The sequence below is a fragment of the Lipophrys pholis genome (genome assembly GCF_963383615.2).
Source record: "Lipophrys pholis genome assembly, chromosome: 3".
Classification (NCBI taxonomy): domain Eukaryota; kingdom Metazoa; phylum Chordata; class Actinopteri; order Blenniiformes; family Blenniidae; genus Lipophrys; species Lipophrys pholis.
In genome coordinates, this window is record NC_137627.1 from 13,637,462 (window position 1) to 13,659,467 (window position 22,006).

At 39.7% G+C, this 22,006-nt stretch overlaps 4 protein-coding genes across 6 annotated transcripts; all 4 read left to right on the forward strand.

Annotated features, from left to right (window-relative positions):
• The first annotated feature begins 1,485 nt into the window (after positions 1-1,485).
• Positions 1,486-4,872, forward strand: p2ry12 (purinergic receptor P2Y12). Its single transcript, XM_080459560.1, has 3 exons — positions 1,486-1,547; positions 1,845-2,105; positions 2,483-4,872. The coding sequence occupies exons 2-3, from the start codon at positions 1,854-1,856 to the stop codon at positions 3,326-3,328; spliced, it is 1,098 nt and encodes a 365-aa protein (XP_080315686.1). The 5' UTR covers positions 1,486-1,547; positions 1,845-1,853; the 3' UTR covers positions 3,329-4,872.
• LOC308107407 (P2Y purinoceptor 14-like) lies at positions 4,853-6,479 on the forward strand (the record flags this gene model as incomplete). The annotated part of the gene is made up of 1 exon (XM_080459728.1): positions 4,853-6,479. Exon 1 carries the CDS (start codon positions 5,511-5,513, stop codon positions 6,477-6,479), a length of 969 nt encoding a protein of 322 aa, XP_080315854.1. The 5' UTR covers positions 4,853-5,510.
• A 3,904-nt stretch (positions 6,480-10,383) lies between these two features.
• On the forward strand, positions 10,384-11,385 carry LOC308107408 (P2Y purinoceptor 13-like; the record flags this gene model as incomplete). Its single annotated transcript, XM_080459729.1, has 1 exon — positions 10,384-11,385. One exon carries the CDS (start codon positions 10,384-10,386, stop codon positions 11,383-11,385), a length of 1,002 nt encoding a protein of 333 aa, XP_080315855.1.
• Positions 11,386-13,879: 2,494 nt separating this feature from the next.
• On the forward strand, positions 13,880-17,674 carry LOC308107289 (P2Y purinoceptor 13-like). Of its 3 annotated transcripts, XM_080459562.1 has the most exons (5): positions 13,880-13,967; positions 14,250-14,275; positions 15,148-15,346; positions 15,449-15,838; positions 16,241-17,674. In XM_080459562.1, exons 3-5 carry the CDS (start codon positions 15,164-15,166, stop codon positions 16,688-16,690), a joined length of 1,023 nt encoding a protein of 340 aa, XP_080315688.1. In that variant the 5' UTR covers positions 13,880-13,967; positions 14,250-14,275; positions 15,148-15,163; the 3' UTR covers positions 16,691-17,674. The 3 variants fall into 3 exon arrangements, with proteins under 3 accessions (XP_080315688.1, XP_080315687.1, XP_080315689.1); XM_080459561.1 differs by lacking the exon at positions 13,880-13,967 and having other exon boundaries at positions 14,018-14,275; XM_080459563.1 differs by lacking the exons at positions 13,880-13,967; positions 14,250-14,275 and having other exon boundaries at positions 15,073-15,346; positions 16,241-17,215.
• Positions 17,675-22,006: the final 4,332 nt, after the last annotated feature.

Below are 22,006 nucleotides of genomic sequence, written 5' to 3' on the forward strand. Positions count from 1 at the left end.
ATGGGCTGTTTTTTTTTTGGTTTGTTTGTTTCTTCCCCTGGACTCTCATTTGCCTTTTAAGAGTCTCAAAACTTCAAACTGGAATAAGTGACTCCAGCTTCTCTTTAAACAGTGGAACTATTGTTTTGAACACGCTTTTGCTCTTGCCCGGATTCAGATACGATATAAAGGAATGGTAGTGGTTAGAACTCTCACCTCATAATGAGATCGAGGCCTTTCTGTTTTGGAGTTTGCATGTTCTACCTCAGCGTTCTGGGTTACTTCAGTTTCACCCGGGAATAACCTTGCACGATTTAAAAACTATGAAGAACACATTAAGTGCAATTCCTCAATGAAAAAAAAATGCTTGTTATATTAATCTGTTTGGGGGGGGGGGGGGTCACAATGTTTGAGTAGCACAACTTCCCAGTCGTTGCTGCAGGGAAAGCTACTCGATAACCTTTCTGCCTCTTATATATCACATTAGCATAAACTCAATAATACGGTGGAGGAGTTCATCAAAACATGCAGATTAAAAGCTGCAGAAACCATTGCAGCCTGAAAAGGGACATGGTTTTGTCAAAGGTTTCTTCAGACTGCACATGTTGAAAGATATTATACGTCTATCATCACAACTTCTGTTCAGAACGCACCTCTGTCCATGTTTGGGCTGAAATTAAAGAGTAAAACTTGACTTCTCTGTATCTCGCCGTACGTCTTTCTACTGATCTGACATCACATGTAGATGTATTTGGCTGCTGAAGCGCAATTTGAGCTCATTTTGAGCATGTTTGCTAAGGCTGCTGCTCGGTCAGCCCAACAGATCGCAAAGCCATCCTAATTTAAAGAGACAGATGTTGTGTATGTCTAATGATGTGGCTGTTTGTTGTTTTTTTTGCCAACCTTAAATAATGGTTTGATGCGGGACATCGCTTTGTGTTAAACAGGTCTGGCTTGTTGCTCTTTTGATGGATTAAACCGAAAAAAATATCTTGTGTGATGGAAAAAAAACCCTGTATTAATGTGGCACGACTATGTGTCATTTATACAGAGAGGACATTTAAGTCTAAAGCAGAAGTGGCTGAAATTACACAATGTTAGTCACAAAGAGTGAAAGAGGTGAAGGAGAGGAAGAACACTGTCTTTCGAAAGCCAAGAGGAAATATTTATTTATAGAAGCGGAAATCAAATTCCACGCCACCAAATATCTCTGGAACGTTCACTTTAAATAATGTCGAGCCGCGGTTTAAAAGTTTATGTTGGAGTTCATCAGTGCTGTTTTGCACGTTATTTCCATTGTCAGTTGTGTTTATCAGGGGACGTGAACTGCACAGGGGCTCGTACACTGTCACTTCGGTTCACGTTTGAGGCTTTGTGGGGTAAAAACTGGCTCGAGGATTCATGTCATGTACTGTCAGTTTGCTCACACGAGAGGATGTGGGTGTGTCTTCACACGGAAAGTAGCTGACCCAGCATCCGTTAGCATTATTTGTACAAAATACAGAGGAGAGGAGGAACCATTCAACTTGCAAGGCACCTTCCCTGATGCACAACAACGAAACTGTCAGGTCAGTCACAGAGACATCATTGTGTCAATAATCAGTGCAAAAATGCTAAATATGCTTACACAGCAAATGCTGAACTCGTGTTTGTTTCAGGCTGCGTACAGACTTTGCGAAATGCATTTAAGACACGAAAACTACATGACGTCTCATCAAACACCCTCAAGGATTTTTCTTCTATTCAGTTTTGTTTCTTTTCATACAACAAAGCACACTCAACTTAAACTTTATTAATAATGAAATTTGTCTTGTTTTGGGGATTTCAAGACTTCTGAAGCGGCGGTCTCTTGATATTTCTTTTAGGGAACACACATGGAGAGAAACTCAACTTTTCCGCTGTTCCCTGGCAATCACAGCCAGACCAACAGCACCTGCTCCCGAGACAACGTTTTGAAGACGGTGGTGTTTCCCGTCCTCTACTCCTGTCTTTTCCTGGTCGGCCTGACGCTCAATGGGGTGGCAGTCTGGGTGTTTTTTCGCATTCCCTCTCGGTCGCACTTCATCATTTACCTAAAGAATATTGTTGTTGCGGATGTCGTCATGACTTTCACCTTCCCTTTTAAGGTTGGTTTTATTTTCAGATGGCTTACCTTCACTTCACAATGTCTTGGAACAACAATCACATGCAAAATGTTTCTTTTGATAAGCAGTGTTTCATTTTTAATTGACCCAGGAGAGGTCAGTAAGTCTGCAGGGAGATATGTAAAACATTATTAAGTTAAAAATGGTGGAAGATTGTTGAATTATTGCTCCATTATATACAGTGAATATCCTTGAGTAAATGTCTTTATAGATAGATGATCAACTTTCGACTTTAAAGAAGTTTTTTTTCCAGAAAGATTTACCCGTAAACCTACAATTAAATGTGTGTCAATGTTTTTTTTTTTTTCAATATAAGACAGATTCCTTATGTACAATTTTATTTTGCTGTGTTTGTGCAGGTATTGTCCGACTCCAATATGGCATCCACTGGCCTTCGAATCTTCGTGTGTCGGGTGTCTTCTGTGCTCTTTTACCTCACCATGTATATCAGCATCCTCTTCTTTGGCCTCATCAGCATCGATCGCTGCAGAAAGACCCTGAAGCCGTTCAGGGGCACAAACTCTGCGCGTCTGGCTCGTCGTAAATTCCTCTCAGGAGCCATTTGGACCTTCCTGCTTCTTCTCTGCCTGCCCAATGTGATCCTGACGAATAAAACCCCCAAGTCGCATTACTTTAAATGCAGCGATCTGAAGTCGCCGGCCGGGTTGTATTGGCACGAGGTGGTAAACCACGTCTGTCAGGTGATTTTCTGGAGCAACCTGGTGACTGTGATAATATGCTACACTTTAATAACCAGAGAGCTGTACAAATCCTACTCCCGCACAAAGTCTCCCAGCACCAGAGGGACTGTATCTCAAGCACCGAATGGGGAAAAGGCTCGAAAACCCCATCAGGGCAAAAGAAAAATGAATGCAAATGTGTTCCTGGTTCTGGCGGTGTTCTTTGTGTGCTTCGTGCCGTTTCATTTTGCCCGAGTGCCGTACACCATGAGCCAGACCAGAGGAGTTCTCTTCGATTGTAAGCTTAAGCTCTTCTTCTTCCAGCTGAAGGAAAGCACACTTTTTCTCTCATCGCTGAATTCTGTCCTGGATCCTCTCATCTACTTCTTCCTCTGTAAGTCCTTCAGAAACACTCTGTTCAGGACCCTGCGGCTGCCTCCGGGTACCTGCAGCTGGCTAACAGGGAGAGAGCCGGATACAGACACAGGCAGCTCCCCACTGAGAGACTCCTCTGCCTGCACATAAAACCAGTCACCACCACGAGAGAGAGACTTTTTATTCTGTGATGTGCGCTTTTACATTTTCTGTTCGCGGTGTTCGATGTCCCACCAGTCGGAAATGGATCAAATCTGAACTATGCGACAGCTTCAGCAAACCGTGTGACTGCGGTTCTCCAAGAGAAACAACATGACGCCAGCATTTTGAGATCTATGTTTTACACTAGCCAACTCTCTTTATATTTTATACGGGAAATAATGAATTGCTTGTTTAAAAACTGAACAACACATAAACACAAATAGACACTTATTTCTGAGATGATCTTGCTTGTGTCTAACTTAAATATCTCATCTTGAAACAAATTGCGTTCTTCTTTCTGTTCCCCTTTGGGGAAAAAAAAACATGAAGTTTCTGTTCTTTATTTGTTTTGTCACTACTTTTTAAAAGAGAAATGTGACTTACTAACTTTTGAACAAACAAAAAGTCAATGAAAGATGAACTGTACACTGTGGGCAGTTATTTGCGATGGCAGTTTTATTAGATAACAAAAAAACATAAGACTTACTTTCTGCATTCCTCTATGAATTTAAAACAAAAAAAAAAATAACATTTATATTGTTTTTCCACACTCAAACAATATCGAGACAATATCGGTCTTTTGAAATATTCAAGAATGCTTTTAATGACTTTGAAGGAATTTAAAACAGTAATAGGCCTAAATATATATTTATTTGTGGGTCACAGAAACTGCTTCAACACAAATGTTACCACAACAGACGACTAATTTGAATCATCCACATTGAAAGCACACACAAAGCAGCTCACTGTTCATGGATTTGCATTTTTTAAATTTTTTTTTCTGGTTGAAGAAGCGGGCAAACATTTGTAATGTATTGCTTTCAGGGTAATATGTCGGGCTGCCTTGTGGAGAGTTACGTCCATTCTCATTGGTAATGGATTTACTATTTCTTTCAAACTTTTAATATGGCAACAAGTCACAAAAGCAACGAAACTAATGTCACTTGTTTGAAAGAAAAGGGATTTTGAAGCAAGTCACAAATGTAATTGTGATAAATACGACATAAGCTGAAGTTTAACGACATTTAATTTTTGCTTGACTGAAATGTATATTCTGAAAACAGCCTTTTTTGTTATAACCGCAACATTTATTGCCATTAGTTTTTACTATTAAAAACAATTTTTCTTCATAATAATTGAAAATATCAGCTGGAATCATTCAGAGGAAAGGGTTGATACATTTCAAGAACATTTGTTATTCTGAATTAAATGTTTAGTGAGTGAAAACCCCACATTTGGTCACTTCCTAATTTTTCCGGTTTACCAGAAACTAACAGTGATGAGTTGATAACAATCAAAGAAAAAATGAAATAAATGTTGTGCAAAACAATGAAATCTGTCCTGGTGATGGCGGATATTTTTGGCCCCTTTGCCATCAACAAGCACTTCTTACTTGAAATGAATACAAATCTTTTTATGTGGAAAATAAGAAAACGTGTGACTTAGTACTTAATCAAAGAACTAATAGAATAAGTAAATAAACACAACCTTTGATACCCAATATGAAATACTTAATTACACACATGTACCGAAAGATAACTGTTAATACGTCAGGTCATATGTGTGTCTGATAAACTACCCTGAGGCTGTAGTTTCATGGCAATGCAAAGCCAACACCAGCATAGCTGCCATCCTTCAGTGCTCAGCTTGAGTGTTCAGAATATATTCAAATACTCTGGTTATGCCTTCAGAAACAAATCAGGGTAACAAATGTTTTGTAAATTAAATGACAAACGCAAATCAGTTTCAATGGGGAAAGTTGAAAAAATCTGAAGCCGTGGTACTTAGTCTCAAGCAAATGGTAAACAGGACCAGGTCTAGTTGATCCAGATCTCCCATTAAGGTGAGTTACTTTTCTAATCATGCTGATTAAGTGTTACAGCAAAATTAACATTTTAGAGGATTTGCTAATTATTGCATCATTTTTGTTTATGTTTTGCATATCGTCAATGTAATAGACTTTTTTAGAATTGTGGTTGTGTTGTTCACATGCCGCTCCAAATGGGACATTTATTCTTTGATACCAATGATCATTTATCCTGTGTATCATTCTCACTGGGCTTGTTAAACCACTTTAGCCTGAGGTTACTCCTTCTTAATCGTCTTGATTTTATTAAAAATTCTTTCCCAGATGTCCAACAAAACATCCCACATCCCCCCTGTCTGCGCCTCAGCCAACCTCGAGTCTGTAGACGTGGTCATATCCATCCTCTACTTCCTCTTGTTCCCCGTTGCCTTGCTGCTCAACGGGATGGCAGCGTGGGTGTCTTGGGACCTGCGTTCCACCTCTACCTTCATAGTCTATCTTAAAAACCTGGTGGCGTCTGATCTCCTCATGACGCTGACACTTCCCCCGGTGGCAGCCAGCATGCTTCCTGGAGTGAGCGTGGAGTTAGCGGCTTTCACCTGTCGCTACGCTGATGTTGTTTTCTTCACGTCTTTGTACACCACCATTGCACTGATGGGTCTCATCAGCCTGGACCGCTTCTTCAAAGTCGTTAGGCCGTTTGGGAAGGCGCTGGGACAGAGTGTGAGGTTCAGTATAATCACGTCAACCTTGGTTTGGGTTGGGTTGGTGGCCAGCACAACTCTCCCAACTATGATTCTGACAAACAAAGATCCCACAAATATGTCTGAAAAATGTTGCATGGCCATGAAAGGTGACTCAGGGAGGCATCTCCATGTGGGTGTGGTTGTTTCTATGGAGAGCCTCTTCTGGTTGGTCTGCATGCTGGTTGTGCTTTGCTACATCGGCATAACTCTGAAAGTCCTGCAATCCTTCAGAAACTCTGGGAGCAGCAACAGCCAAGGAACAAAGAAAACCAAACTGCGAGTCTTCTTGATCATTTTTGTGTTTTGTGTGTGCTATATGCCTCTTCACCTGATTCGTATTCCTTATACATTAAAAACCTTATTTGCCTCTGATGTCTGCCTGGGAATGTGGACTAAAATACTGAATAAAATATTCCGCTGGATCTCAACCACTAATGCTTGTATGGACCCAGTTCTTTACTTCTACCTGTGTCGGGAGTTCAGAGACAAACTGGTTCATTTGATGAAAAGTAGAGGTATTTATATAGGGCGGGGGTCTTCAAACTGAAGCTCTCCAGCCTCGTGGCTCCTTGGAGCAGCAAAAAAAAGAAAAAAAAAAAAAGATAAATAGTTGTATGTTTAGATGTTATTATTTCTACTGAAGGTCTCTTTCATAGTGAATCTTATCTTTTAACCCTGAACTAAAACCAAAAGTCTTTTGTCAACAGAAATCAAAATGTATGTACGTATGCTTTATATGCTACAAATTTATATCACACTTTTCATATCACAAAAATATATCACAATGTTGTTTACAAATAAAAACCTGGATTATAAAAAAAAAAAACCTACATCCATCCCTGCCTCGCCCCACAATTTATTTATTCATATTTTTACCAGAATGTCTAAAGTGTTCAGAAATGGAGACAATAAAACAAACCACGTATCCCTGTACTAGAGTAAACAAATAAAACCATATAAAAATATATAACTGATCTGACAACACAAAAGAAATGCATGCCTGCATGTCTGTATGTATGTATGTAACTGTATGTATGTGACAAAACCTTTAAGAAATGGCTCCTTTCAAAGTTTCAAACTTGGTAAGAGGCAGGTATGGCCATTCCTTCTTTTTATGAGGGCGGTACATGGAAAACTTCTGTGACTTCCAGCCAGAAGTTTTACTCTTTGAAAATAACTTAGTGCCAGTGAAGTTCTTCTAACGAATAGAGAGGTTCAAATTTTTTTATCTTTGAACACAGTAAAACGTAAAGCAATCCTGAATTATGTTGACTTAAACATTAAAGCTACAAACCTGCCACTTCCCCTTGCATCGCATGCATTATTAAAATAACTGTCTTTTAGTTTCTCATGGATCCCCTGCAGGCTGGTAAGGGACATCCAAATGGTTACATGTGACTCAACCCTTTTAATGCCCAAGACTGGTATAATATAATAACTTAGAGATAACGGAAAATGTTTCACAACCTAGAAAACTATAGGCGTTGGTGGGTATCTTGCAGATCTTCAAGATTCAGCAGTTGAAGAAAGTGGTCTTTGTCACTACTTACATCATTTTATTGAGTGTAAAGACTGCTAAGAGTCTTTTCCAGAGTCACGAGAGCTGGTGATCTTAATTTTTTGTGTTATACCACCCTCTGGTGTTTAAATGAAGGTAAGCCCTCAAATGACAGCGCCGCATTAAATACAATAAATGACATTAATAACTACATGAACACTGTGACAATTTTGTGCTAAAAAAAATAAATAAATAAATCAAAAATGCTGCATGTTATCTTTGCATGCCTCAATGTGGCGTTTTTAATATATGAGCATACATTCTGGCTTCTGTGAATGTTTGTGTGGTGATGTATCCAGCAGTATATATAAGAGAGCATTGCATGTCTGTCTTAGATAAATTGATCTAAATACTTCACTCTCTCATGATTTCCTGTCTGAACTCCATGATGTATTCATGAATGATTTCATGACTAATCTTTGAATTAATTGAAAAGTGAAATATAACAGTGTGGAGATGAATCACGAATGAAATAAAGAAATAGAATACATTCCGATTGCATCTTGACATCTTTTTTGTGGCATTATGTGCAGTGGGTAGAAAAGGTCCGTGAACCTTCGAAGGAGCAACGTAGCCCGAACCATGATGCTCCCTCCGCCCTAATCTATCTTGGCTTCGTCATTTCTTGAAACAGCTTTCCAGTAGTGAGAGTTAAGGTGCTGTTTGGCATTCTGTGGCTGTACAGTTTTGTTTTAAGGGTGGACTCATAAGCCCGATGCAAGAACTGAGTTCCAGTGATTTCTTTTTTCATGATTTTTTTTATCCCCTTTTGTAGTTTCTGCTGCACTCAGGTGTCTCAGGTCATGTCTTTACTGTCAACATGCCAGGACTCCCGCTATTAAAGAGAGGAATCACATACTGAATATTCTCCAATCCCAGATAATCGTTATCTCAGGGTGGACTGCTGAATATTCAATATCTTTGAAATAGCTTTTTAACCTGTTCCGCCTTTATGCAGCCTAATAATTCTTGACTACTGGTCTTCACATACGGTTCTGGTAAGGAATGGTTCACATCACAGGATAATTCTTGTAAATAGCACAGTCTCAAAGGTGGATCGGTACCTGCCCAATCCTTTTGAACTCCTGACTCCAATTTGATTTCCTTTCTTTTTTTAGATTAATTTGCCTAAGGGATCACTTAATTTTCCATAAATAAATTATTTATATCATCTAAATGTGTGCAGTGATTGGTTAAGTACTTTATGTTTGTCTGTACTTGTGACTGAGATGGAGGTCAAAGGGTATTTTAAGATAAATGAATGCAGAAAACTAGGAAACATGAAGGTTGTACATGCTTTTTCTTGTCACTAAATGTGAGCAAGAATTGTTATTTGAAATAAAAAAAAAAAAAGGTTTTATATTAAAAGGAAGACAAAAAAACCCAGTGAAAAATAATGTTTCCAAATCTGAAATCTATTTTAACTGGGAACGGAATCATTTACAATCTCAAGCCTTAATAAACCTTTGAAACTTGTCAAACATTATCTCATAAACAAACTCTTCAAATGCTAAATGAAGGCTTGAAATAGAAACACATGAATAAATTCCAAATGTATTCACTTTGTCACCACAATGCAATCGCTAATACACAATAAGCATTTCTCCGTAACTGCTGCACCCAACAATAAACTGCAGTAAAAGTTTCTACCTCTGACACCACCACCGCAACAAGAGCCACAGATTTATTCTGTTTAGGAATAACTGGGGCACTCAATAACTTACTTATGAACAAAATCAACAAAAACACCATTTTAATTTAATATCACTGAAATTAGTTTATTCCAATATGTTTCAAAAAGTGAAGGTTGTTTGAGCTGCCGACAAACACACAGTGATGATTTGACCATTTGTGACATAATGATAGAGTAGAGGGCCACAATAAAATATCCAGAACGAAGCTGCACTGTTTGTAAGGTGAGATCGTTTTAGCACATTAATCCAAAGAAAGCACTATCCGGCACTCTGAATCCAACCTGTTTGTTCAGCCGAGGTCTTCGCTGCTGACGTCCAGCATGTTTTTACTATTTTTGCATACGTCCTAATAAATTGTGGAGCTTTTTCACAGCTGAAACAATAATTTGTATGTTAGGGAAATTCACTGTGTTTCTTAAGCGCCTTCTATTTTACATTATTACACTGAACCACCTTGTAAATACTGTGTTTGAGGAGAGCATCAAGACAGCAGCTGTAAGTGTTCATTAATGTGCATTGTATTTTTATTACAAATTTATTAAGTTAGGATTGTTCATTAACATCCTATATATTCTGTCTGGGTTATAAATGGCATGGCGTGACAGACCACTGCAGCTATGACATATATTTGATTTAAAATGTGCCTGATAATTGTAAAGGGATTTTTTTTATTTGTATTTAGGAGAAAATGTATTGTATCTGCATTTAGTAGGGCTATGTAAAGGAAATAGAGTGTTTTCAAAATTGTTTTACATGGTTTCTGTATGTTGAATTAGTTACTTCATTGTCCTTTCTTCTGTATTAGATACTGAAATTTTTGTATTTGTTTTATCATTTTTTTATTGTTCAAGATCATGAATCTGGAGAATGACAGGAGTAGAGAAAATATTGTGTCATTGTTATCAGAGGTGGAAAAACAATTATAGGAAGAAAAAAAAAAACAACTCCAAAAAACACATCTGATCTTTTGTTTTGCTCAGATTGCAACTGGGACTGAGAAAAGCATTTGACCAATGGATGAAAGTGAACACCAGAGTGAGTATGCCTCAGAAAATATTCAAGATTTATCCCAGTGACGGCTGCACATATTCAAGGGGGGAAAGTAATTGTCAAAACGCACACATTCCTGTACATGTTTCTTGAAACGACAACACTCTGAGCACTAAGAACTGCATTGCTTTTCCTCAGGTGGAGCCACGATGTCCAATCAGACATCTTACAATCAGTCTGCTTGTCCACCTTTCAGCTGCTGTCCAAATCTTGTCCCCACGCTTTACCTTCTGATCTTCCCCATTGCCTTGCTGCTGAACGGTGTGGCAGTCTGGGTGTCTGTACACCTCAAAGCCACTTCCAGCTTTGTTGTTTACCTGAAGAACCTTGTCGCTGCTGATTTAATCATGACGTTGACGTTGCCTATTGAAGCCGCCACTGAATTGAAGGGTACCTCGACCATGCTGTATGCGCTTACATGTCGTTACTTTAGTGTCATTTTCTACAGCACCATGTCAACATGTATTGCTTTCTTGGGCTTTATCGGACTGGATCGTTTCTTTAAGATCGTGATGCCACGCAACAGATTGTTTGGGCAAAACCTGATCTTCAGCAAAGTGACGTCAGCGCTTGTCTGGATAATACTGTTTGGCTGCACAGCTTTGCCAAATATTATCCTAACTCACACGCCAGTGACCAATCTTACAAGGATCACGTCCTGCATGTATCTGAAAGGACCCGCAGGACTTTTATTTCATGAAAACACCGTCCTTTTTTTAAACGTATTTTTCTGGATAGTCAGTGTGGTCATTGTGGTCTGCTACATCTGCATCGCAAAAAAAGTCATCCAGTCTTTTCGCAATTCTGGCAGCAATAACAACCAGGGGAATCAGAAGGTCAAACTGCGTGTTTTCCTGGTTATCGTTGTGTTTTTTGTGTCATTTGGACCTTACCACATCGTCAGAATCCCGTACACATTCCTTCAAGTGAGTAACTTCTCTGACAACTGTTCTTATGTGGCACACAAGTTTGCCAAGAAGCTCAGCCTCTGCCTTGCCACCACAAACATCTGCATGGACCCACTTCTTTATGTGTTTTTGTGCCGGGAGTTCAAGGAGAAACTCATGTCGATGATGGAAAATGTTTCCATCTACTTTAGAATAGTTCCCGCAAAGAAGGAAGGGAGCAAGTCGTCACAGTGCAGACTCTGATCGAGGTGTAAAAATAAAATAGTTTCCACGTTCGTATTGTAAAATGAATATGTTGTTTTTTTGTATTTATTTGTTACAGTGACTTCTTAAACCCGGGTTGGATTTGTTCTTTGGTATGGCAAAGCGTGACTTTAGAAAGCTCAAAACCCTTTTGTCAGGATATTATGCTGTCTTTCGAAAGCTGTAAAAATGTCTACATTGTATTTGTGGAAGTTCGCGGTAAGCAAACAAGGTCATTTAAATGAAACTTCCATGCAAAACAGGGCAGGTTTGAAGTTTGTAGGCCTTTGCATTTACCATTAAAGATACTGTGTGGTGACTGTTAAATGGGTCATGTCATGTATTGGTTGCTCTGCAGCTGTGCAATGGACGCCTCGGGTTTCCTCTTTGGTTTGTGGTGTTTTGGGGGTGTTTTAATGAAGATAACATAACAACAATGTGCTTTTTTAAACTTTAGTAATCAGTAATTCCGACAAAAGCTTCTAACTTTGCGTATATGACTTAAAGGAGACATATCATGCTTTTAAATCCTTCCTTTTTACATATAAATCATACAGTTGTGGTCTATACAACGCGAAACTGCAATGCTTGGGTCTGAATTCCTCATTATTATAGCTCCACAGGCCCCTTTTCAACCCCTTTTCTGATGTGCTTCTGAGAGCAACTCGTTTTGGGGCGGTTTCTTCAAATGCAAATGAGACACTTCATACCCCTCCTCCTCTCCAGGTTGCAGAGGTGACACTCGGTTCAACGTCACCCTGTTCGGCCATCTTTGTAGTTTGATAGAACAGATACAATTATCTAGCGGCGCCGAAACTTTATATTCACACATTATTTACAAAATGTCAACAACGGAAGATTTGTCCATCCAGCCATACATGTTGGAGCCAGAGTCGGACCCGGCGGAGCGAGATGAAAATGACGATGATGCACCTACAGAACAACGTCTTCATATGGATGTAACGCAATGGTGTGTTACTATATTTACACTAACTTCTCCATCCATGCCCACTACTACAATACTGCCTGTATTACAACGACTATTTAACACAGAAGTTACATTCTAATCTAAAACGAGCACACAGCGCTAACATATGAAGACGGTGCAACTGCTAATGCTAACAAAACAATGACAGGGACGTCTTATCATCACACTTTTTAGCGTTATATACAGCTTACCGAAGTGCTCTGTTCGTCGTCTCCATAGATAGAAGGAACTGACCGCTCAATCAGACGAAGTCTTTCGGCAAATCCTTCTTTATACTGGCGGAGGTTGCTGAAGCAGTCGTCCTTAAAGTGATTCGCGCACACAAAAATGACCTTACCCACAGATGTGGGTACATTTCTGTGAAAAATAAAACTCAACCAGGCACTTCGAAAAGGTTCTGATGCTGGGAGACGGTGTAACGAAGCTTGTGGGTTACTACATCCAACAACCGAACATTTCGACTTATCCTCTCGTAACTTCGGTTGGACTACAAAATCGCAGCGAGAAACAAAAATGGCGGATTGCTCGAAATGTCGATGTCCTAATTTGGCAGTTCCGCTGAGAATACTGTGACGTCATTGTTCAAAAAACGTAATAGAGAATAGAAAAATCGAAACCGATCGCAAAATATGACCAAAACAGAATATAAAGATATCAACGGAGCACCTGAAGAGACTACTTTGAACTTTTCTGTACTTCTAAACACTCTAAATATACAACAAAATGCATTTAAGGGCTAAAAAAGTGGATTTAGCATGATATGTCCCCTTTAAATAAGAATTAACATCGTGATCACCGAAAAATTACTGTTTTTGAACATAGGCAATATAGTAGAGCAGATTCTGAACAAAACAACAAGCTCATTGGGGTTACTTGCAAAAAAAACACATGCATGACATTCCTCATCCTTGGCTCACCCACCAATAAAATCACACAGGAAGTCATGTTGCTGTGTTCTCAGTGTGTGCTATTTTTACCAAGGATTCACAAAAGGGAATATAACTCCATGGAGCAAAGTCACATTTATGTCAAGTAGGTCATCTATCCCTGTTGTTGCAATTGTAAATAGTTGTTGATCAGTCATGCAAGAACAGGGAACATGTGTAGACACACAATTATACTCGTCTGGATTTAGTTTTAAGCAACTTGCCTTTTCTGTCATGTTAAGCTACGCATTTCTGCAGGAAGGAGATAATGCATGCACGCCAACACTGCAGCTTGTTGGGGGTTTTTTTTTTTGGTTTGTTTGTTTGTTTCGCACTTGGTGGTGGATGCTGGGTCAGATGCGGAGAGACAGTCAGATAAAGCTGTGGTCAATGACTTGCTCAGTGGAAGGAGGCGCAGTGGGCTGCAGGATGTCTATGAATGTCAGTCAGCGAATGAGTCCCTGGCTTTGGTGTTCGCCTGTCGACAGTTACTGAGCCTGACGCAGGCGAGCAGAGACAGAGGGACTGGCACGGAGCAGAACAAGCCTCTCTGCAGACAATTGGAACAGGAAGCAAGGAAGGAAAGGGTCTTTCACCCGGAGGAAGACTGGCAAACTCATTGGGATTGTGACAAGACAGCCACACAGTAGCTCCAGAGACCACCCATTGTAAGAGCATCAAACACACATATACTTAAAGAGGGGGAGAGAGAGAGAGAGAGAGAGAGAGAGAGAGAGAGGGTAGAGAAATACTGAGAAGGGCTCAATCCTCAGGTCAGAACTACTATTTCTTGCCTGATTAAAGAACTTAAATAACACCTGAAGGTTTTCTTCTTCTTTTGCTTCATTATCTTCCTGTGGGTCTGAGAAAGATTTCACTTCTTCCTTTTGGTGAAATGTTGTATTTTTTTTACATTACTTCCCTCTTCATTCTTCACATGCCCCACACAGTCAGACGGTAAAGAGCGACAAAGGAGGTAAGACTCAATGTTTGTCTATTAGAGAATGTCTTTCAGATAAAATCTTATGAAAAAAAAATTAAATGGGCACACTAATGTAAATTGTGTAACAATAGTTGTAACTAATCTTGTTTGTTAAAAAAAAAAAAAAGTGTGTGCTCACTGAGACGGACAAACGTTGGAAAGTATTTTAAAGTTTGGTTGCCATAGCAGCCGTTCCTGACCTGAGTGTTATTTTAAGTTGTTGGGGGTTTAAACCTTAGTTCAGCAGTGCATACGGTGAAACTAAAGGAGAGCGAATTAAATTTGTGGCCATATTCTGACTGCAATGTTTTATTAAGGATCATCATCTTTCTGTTTTGTAGTTGGCAAAAATAATAAGGTCATGGCAGTGAACAGAGTTTGAAAAATTCTAAATGCCATTTCTTTAAAAACATCTCAAATGACATGGGCTACATGGGATATTCATGAGTTTTATGTAGTATAGCTTTGTTTTTTGTGATGGTTACCCTGTTCTGGTTAAATTTCAGTTTTGTCATCATGTTGCTATACATTATATTTGTGACATATATGTATACTGATGCCATTGTTTTCAGTGAAACAGAAAGTTATATTGTTATTCTTTCAATTTGAACATGGACAACGGTGAACCGAAACATTGCCACTAAAAAAAAAACAACAATACATTGCATTCATAAACTGGCTGAGCAAGTCAACAAAAGTATGAAAAGCATCGCAACAATGGTTTGAGATGATTCAGAAATCATAGATACAGAATTTTAAAAAAGGATAAAAATCATCAGGTTCGGGTAATAATGATCAATATTTCTTCGCAGTACTACTTGAACTTAATATACGTTAATCCCCTGTCTTATTTCATCCCACCAAAGTTCAGAAGATCAGAAGATGAACAGCACACTGTCCAACGCCTCAATTAAATGTGTCCGGGATACCAGTGTCACAGCAGTGGTTTTCCCCTGTTTGTACACCATCATCTTCATATTCGCCCTGGTACTGAATTCTTTGGCTGCATGGACCTTCTTCAATATCCCCAGCACCTCAACATTTGTGGTCTTTCTAAAAAATGTGGTAAGTAAACGAAGCATTTGCTTTACAAATCAAAAAAAAAAAAAAGGATATTTTTCTCCATAGAAATGAACCACAAAGTTCTACTTGATATCTCAACGGCAGGTTGTAGCTGACTTGCTGATGACTCTGACCATCCCCGTGAAAATCTTGACCGATGCCGGCGTGGGGTCCTGGCAGCTCCGCGCCTTCCACTGCCGATACTCGGCTGTTCTTTTCTACATCACCATGTACATCAGCATCATCTTACTGGGCTTGATTAGTTTGGACCGCTACCTGAAGATCGTCAGGCCGTTTGGGAAGAGCGCCCTGCATCGAGTCCGCGTTAGTCAGATACTGAGTGCAGGCGTGTGGGCGGTCATGTTATCTTTAGCGCTACCCAACGTGATTCTGAGTGATAAGCCGCCACAGTTCTCTGGGGGCCGACTGAAGTGCACGTCCATGAAGAGCCAGGCCGGCATGCAGTGGCATGGAGGATTCAACTACTTCTGCCAGGTAACTATAATTAGGACATAACCCTGTGTTTTTCTCTATTTCTTTGTGAAGAAGCAATTGTTCGATTGAGCCAGGTGAGAAGATTAATGCCATGCTCGTGTTTGTCCATCAAACATGAACATCTTTTACATGTAAATAAATCAGAAATGGCTTCATGATGACACGAGAGATGAGAGTTTTCATCTAGATTGAGAGAGCAGATAAGGTTCGAGAAGAAAATGATCTAACTTTGAACTTCTGCACTGAATGTAAATACGGAGCTCACTTCGAGGCACAGCAGAACTGTTAGTATTATATCTGACCTTTGACTTATTACTCAATAACAGGAAAGACAGACTTTGTCATATGTGACACTCTGAGAAGTGCCGGTCTTGATTCATGCTCTGTTGACATGTTTTCCAGGTCATTTTCTGGGGCACGCTTGCCTTGATGGTGGTTTGCTACACATTCATCAGCAAGAAGGTCTACGAGTCACACCGAGCGTCAAAGAGCAGATCGCAGTCGGCCAGCCGCAGGACCAAGGCAAAGGTCTTCGTGGTGGTGGGGGTGTTTTTCATATGCTTTGCCCCCTTTCACTTCGCCCGTGTACCCTACACTCTTACACAGCTCAATGGAACAAGTCATTGCAGGTCTCAAAACGCCCTCTACATCGCCAAGGAAACCACTCTGTGGTTGTCCGCCACTAATGTATGCCTGGACCCGCTGATCTACGTGTTCCTGTGCAAGGTGTTCAGGAAGAGACTGACAGCCACACTTTGCCGAAGGCCGATCCACAAAGGTGTCGGGGAATCTCCCACAGCAACATCAACACAGCTGGAGATGTCTCAAGTGCCCCACAGCAACAAACTGTGACACAATGGGATAACACAACAAAAGGGGAGAAAGCGCAACAGGACACGATTAATCATTTTTCACCGGTCAAGCCAAGATCAAACACGTCTGAAGACTTTTTATAGATGTTGATTTATTGTAAATATAGAGGTTGTGCAAGCATCTACTGAGAATTGTGATGGTATGAAAATGTGGAAAATGGACAATGTTGAGCAACAACAAAAACTTCCAGAATATTTGGCTTAAGAAGCAAAGTTTGTTGCAAACAGTTTTCCTTTTTATGAAAACTTCTCTTCTGAGTTTGCCATGTCATCCAACACATTTCCTCAATTGTGCTTACTGTCTTTTTGTAACTTCCTTCTCTCTAATCTCATTTAAACTGCACTTTCCCTTCAGCAAAACGTTGGTGGAAGAGTAATCACGTTGACAGTTCCTATTTTCTGATGACTGCACAACACCCGTCAAGTGACTAAAACTGTCATCACTCCTTATAGCGACTTAAAGATTAATAATAATAATCAATAAAAGTTTATTTTTCATTACTTCGATTGCATGATATTTACTTTAATACAGTAAATCTTCCAGTCCAATGCTGCTGGAGCCAATCCCAGCTTAATCACACACACATACACTCACATTCACACCTTTGGGCAATTTAGACGAGGCACCAATTAGCTTTTAAGAAGGTTTGTTCACTGTGGGAGGAAACTGGAGTACCTGGAGAAAGATTGTGAAACCACTACTCAGACTGACCTGTATGTTTTCTTTTTCAAATCTAAGAGAAAAAAGAAATACGGTGTGTGTGTGCATGCGTGCGTGCGTGCGTGCGTGCGTGCGTGCGTGCGCGCGCGCACAGCTGAGGTAAGATGGCTTTGCAACATTTTCCGTAAATAAGAACTGAGAGTAAGACTGCTGGTTTTACCACAGTAGAGCTGACATGAAATGACTCACATTTACCACCATGCTTACGTCAATGTAATGATGAAATAATGTTCATTGGAAATGAGGTCTAAGTGTACTCTTCTTAAAGGTCCAATATTATGCAAAATTCACTTTATACTGGTTTTCTAACGGTAACATGTGTTCCCATGGTCTGTGTATGAGGACCCAGAAGTGAAGAAAGTTTGTCATCTCCCTCACATTCTTGCTCCACTTTTTTAGTGAATGTGTGCTCATACAGACGAATCAGAGATTTTCCCTCCATGACATCATGGAGGGAAATAAGCACTCCCTCTGGTATTGAATACTCACTTTGACCTTCCCACAGGTAGATAAAACCCTACGAAGATTGCTGATATCTGGAATATATCAAGCATAATGTCAAAAACCATAACGGGTACCCTTATAGTCAGCAGGAGCTACCTCCTTGGTAGTATCTGTAACAACACATATGACCAAACTAAATAACATACTCAGACACACAATATTTTTAACTAACCGATTTGAAACGTCCTGCTGCGGCCACAGAGTCTGAACTTCTTCGAGGTGTACGAATTCAACGTCTTTCCGTTTCCGTCTTTCCGTTTCTTCAGCCAATTCAGGGTTTCAGGGTGCCAGATCCATTTTCAGTCACACATTCACATTCACTCCTGAAATCAGTTTAGGGTCGCCAATTAACTTCAAACACATGTTTTGGATTTAAAAAAACCCGGCAGTATTCAGACTGAACTGCACAGCAAGAACCTGCAAACTTCACACTGGCCTGGATCTGAATCCTACCATCATCTCATTATGAGGTAAGAGAAACTCCAGCACCGTCTTATTGATTATTGAAATACTGTATGCATTGTGGAAATGTGTGACTTTATATATATATATATATATATAGTGAGCACAACGCAAGATGACTGTATTTGCTCATCATGTTATTCATTATTAGTGGTTATCATTACCTAATGCACTTTATATGATTATTGAGCAGTGGTCCTAGTTCGCTCTACTGGAGATCCAAAAATTGATAACGCTGAATGAAAACCGAATAGAACAATGCAGAGTGAAAATGCATGCATTAGCAAAAATATGATATGGCGTTTCACAATACTGTGCCAATGCTTGATTATTTTTTAAATTGAACATGAGTAGAGAGGGGGAAAAAATCCCACAGAGAACTAGAATAAATTGACTTTTCCCAACACTGCACCACCCTAAAAAATGGGTTTCCGGACATTCACAAACTGGTTCCGTGGGATTAATGTCACATCCCTTCCTGATTTATAATCACCTCCCCATGTGGGTTTGATTAATGTAATAATGAAATATGATCTCTCTCCATCCCACCCTCTGTCGGTTACGACAGAGGCTGATATTTGGGCAGGAAATTAATGAGCTACAGAGCGGTCAGAGCGCCAACTGCAGCCGGGGGAAGGCCCGTTCGTCACCCTCAGATTAAATCCTCTGACAGATGACCCCGCGGTAGTGAATTATGAGAAATTCTAAATGACATTCATTGAAATTAAATAAACCCTGAAGATAGTGTAGATGGGTTGTATGCACAGACACACTTTGGGTGCAAAAAAATGAGCAAAATAGGTGGGGTTGGATTGAGGCGGACAGTTTCTTACAACAAATTACACAACATCAGACGAACCCATTAGTGAGACCAATCAGTATGTTTGTAAATGTTCCAAACCCTGGACAGATGGCCCAGTTGAACAGTACATTTACAGTATATACTACAGGTTAATTAAGTGATTTCATATATTTTTCAAAAGTTCACATTTCATTGAATGAAAATGAGATGGAACCGAATGTAATAACTTCAGTCTTTCCCCAAGAGGGAAATACATTATAAACAGAGCTTCACAAGTTCAGTGATTGGCAGTAGCTCATATTATATTGTACACGAATCACCCTGACATTCACCTTGAATAAGACCATACACCATATATAAAGACAGACAACCTAACAGCTCCACATATGTCGAAGCCAAAACATGTTTGACAGGTTTTATGGCATTCAGTGCGTCATAAACTGTGGTCCCTCTTTGATGAAAGAGGCGACACTGGCAATAATTAAAATAAATAAATATACACCAACAAAGGAACTACATTTGAAGAAAGAAAAAAAAATCTGCTTTGTTTTAATTCTTTTCAGATAAAAAAAAAAGTGCTATGAAAAGGAGTCTGATTCCACAATTGATTGAGTACTGAACATGACTATATTTTAAAAGAGAAAAATCATAAAGAATACATATTGTATACTGTAAAGCAGCTGTTATACCAGTCATAATAACTTTGATTTCTTTGGTACTGGGTACTTTTCTGGTTTCTGTTTTGACTGAAGATTGGCTCATCTTCCATCCCCTGTGGGTGGGAAACCTGCCAACACATCATCTTCATTTCTCATGTGGTTAATCAAACAGAGGAAGTCAGAACCTCTTCTTCTAACCCCAGCACACTTTTTGGAACGTTGCTGTTCAAAACTTGTGTTTGTTATAGATGAAATGAACACTGTCACAATAGGGCCCTTTGGCTTTTTATTTTTTTAAACTGGATACTTTATTGATGCTCTTCTGGGAAACTCATAGTTTACCTTAAAGGGGACATATCATGCTAAATCCACTTTTTTAGCCCTTAAATGCATTTTGTTGTATATTTAGAGTGTTTAGAAGTACAGAAAAGTTCAAAGTAGTCTCTTCAGGTGCTCCGTTGATATCTTTATATTCTGTTTTGGTCATATTTTGCGATCGGTTTCGATTTTTCTATTCTCTATTACGTTTTTTGAACAATGACGTCATAGTATTCTCAGCGGAACTGCCAAATTAGGACATTGACATTTCGAGCAATCCGCCATTTTTGTTTCTCGCTGCGATTTTGTAGTCCAACCGAAGTTACGAGAGGATAAGTTGAAATGTTCGGTTGTTGGATGTAGTAACCCACAAGCTTCGTTACACCGTCTCCCAGCATCAGAACCTTTTCGAAGTGCCTGGTTGAGTTTTATTTTTCACAGAAATGTACCCACATCTGTGGGTAAGGTCATTTTTGTGTGCGCGAATCACTTTAAGGACGACTGCTTCAGCAACCTCCGCCAGTATAAAGAAGGATTTGCCGAAAGACTTGGTCTGATTGAGCGGTCAGTTCCTTCTATCTATGGAGACGACGAACAGAGCACTTCGGTAAGCTGTATATAACGCTAAAAAGTGTGATGATAAGACGTCCCTGTCATTGTTTTGTTAGCATTAGCAGTTGCACCGTCTTCATATGTTAGCGCTGTGTGCTCGTTTTAGATTATAATGTAACTTCTGTGTTAAATAGTCGTTGTAATACAGGCAGTATTGTAGTAGTGGGCATGGATGGAGAAGTTAGTGTAAATATAGTAACACACCATTGCGTTACATCCATATGAAGAAGTTGTTCTGTAGGTGCATCATCGTCATTTTCATCTCGCTCCGCCGGGTCCGACTCTGGCTCCAACATGTATGGCTGGATGGACAAATCTTCCGTTGTTGACATTTTGTAAATAATGTGTGAATATAAAGTTTCGGCGCCGCTAGATAATTGTATCTGTTCTATCAAACTACAAAGATGGCCGAACAGGGTGACGTTGAACCGAGTGTCACCTCTGCAACCTGGAGAGGGGGCGGGGTATGAAGTGTCTCATTTGCATTTGAAGAGACCGCCCCAAAACGAGTTGCTCTCAGAAGCGCATCAGAAAAGGGGTTGAAAAGGGGCCTGTGGAGCTATAATAATGAGGAATTCAGACCCAAGCATTGCAGTTCCGCGTTGTATAGACCACAACTGTATGATTTATATGAAAAAAGGAAGGATTTAAAAGCATGATATGTCTCCTTTAAATAAAGATATGAGCAGTGGTGGGTTTCTGTTGTATAAAGACCAGAGTCCTGCAGGTGGTCTAAAGTCTAAGGCAGCGTCATGCTTTATCATTTTTACAAAGTCTAAAAACATCCCGTAAAAGCACCACATAGACAGGTTTTAAACACAACTATTTCATCATGTATTGTTGATCACAAGTCGAGGTTGTGTTGTTATACACACTATCAACACAGTCCTATGGTCCACATTGTCTTCACTGACACAAGACACTAAAGCACAAGGGGATTTTTGAAACACAACACAAACTCGTCAGCACATTTATTTGTAAGTGGATCTCAGCATTACTGTAGGTTTTACTCCCTTGAATAATGTACATTTATTTGGACATTACTATTCTATGTGCAACCAAATTGAGTAAGCATCAGTGTCATTAGTGCAGTAACACTCAGCTGTTATGAATGTCATTAAAAAAGACTAGTACTATTTTCAGGTGAGCCTGAACTGGAGCCTCAGTTTCCCATTTCCTAGTTAACAGAAGTGGCTTCTGGTTTGGTCTTCTGCTGCT

Excerpts from the sequence above, each read along its gene's own strand:
- p2ry12 (XM_080459560.1), top strand. The coding sequence starts at position 1,854 with ATGGAGAGAAACTCAACTTTTCCGCTGTTCCCTGGCAATCACAGCCAG. Across the intron at positions 2,106-2,482 it reads CTTTCACCTTCCCTTTTAAG|GTATTGTCCGACTCCAATAT; the intron begins GTTGGTTTTATT and ends GTGTTTGTGCAG.
- LOC308107289 (XM_080459562.1), top strand. The coding sequence starts at position 15,164 with ATGAACAGCACACTGTCCAACGCCTCAATTAAATGTGTCCGGGATACC. Across the intron at positions 15,347-15,448 it reads TGGTCTTTCTAAAAAATGTG|GTTGTAGCTGACTTGCTGAT; the intron begins GTAAGTAAACGA and ends TCTCAACGGCAG. Across the intron at positions 15,839-16,240 it reads GATTCAACTACTTCTGCCAG|GTCATTTTCTGGGGCACGCT; the intron begins GTAACTATAATT and ends CATGTTTTCCAG.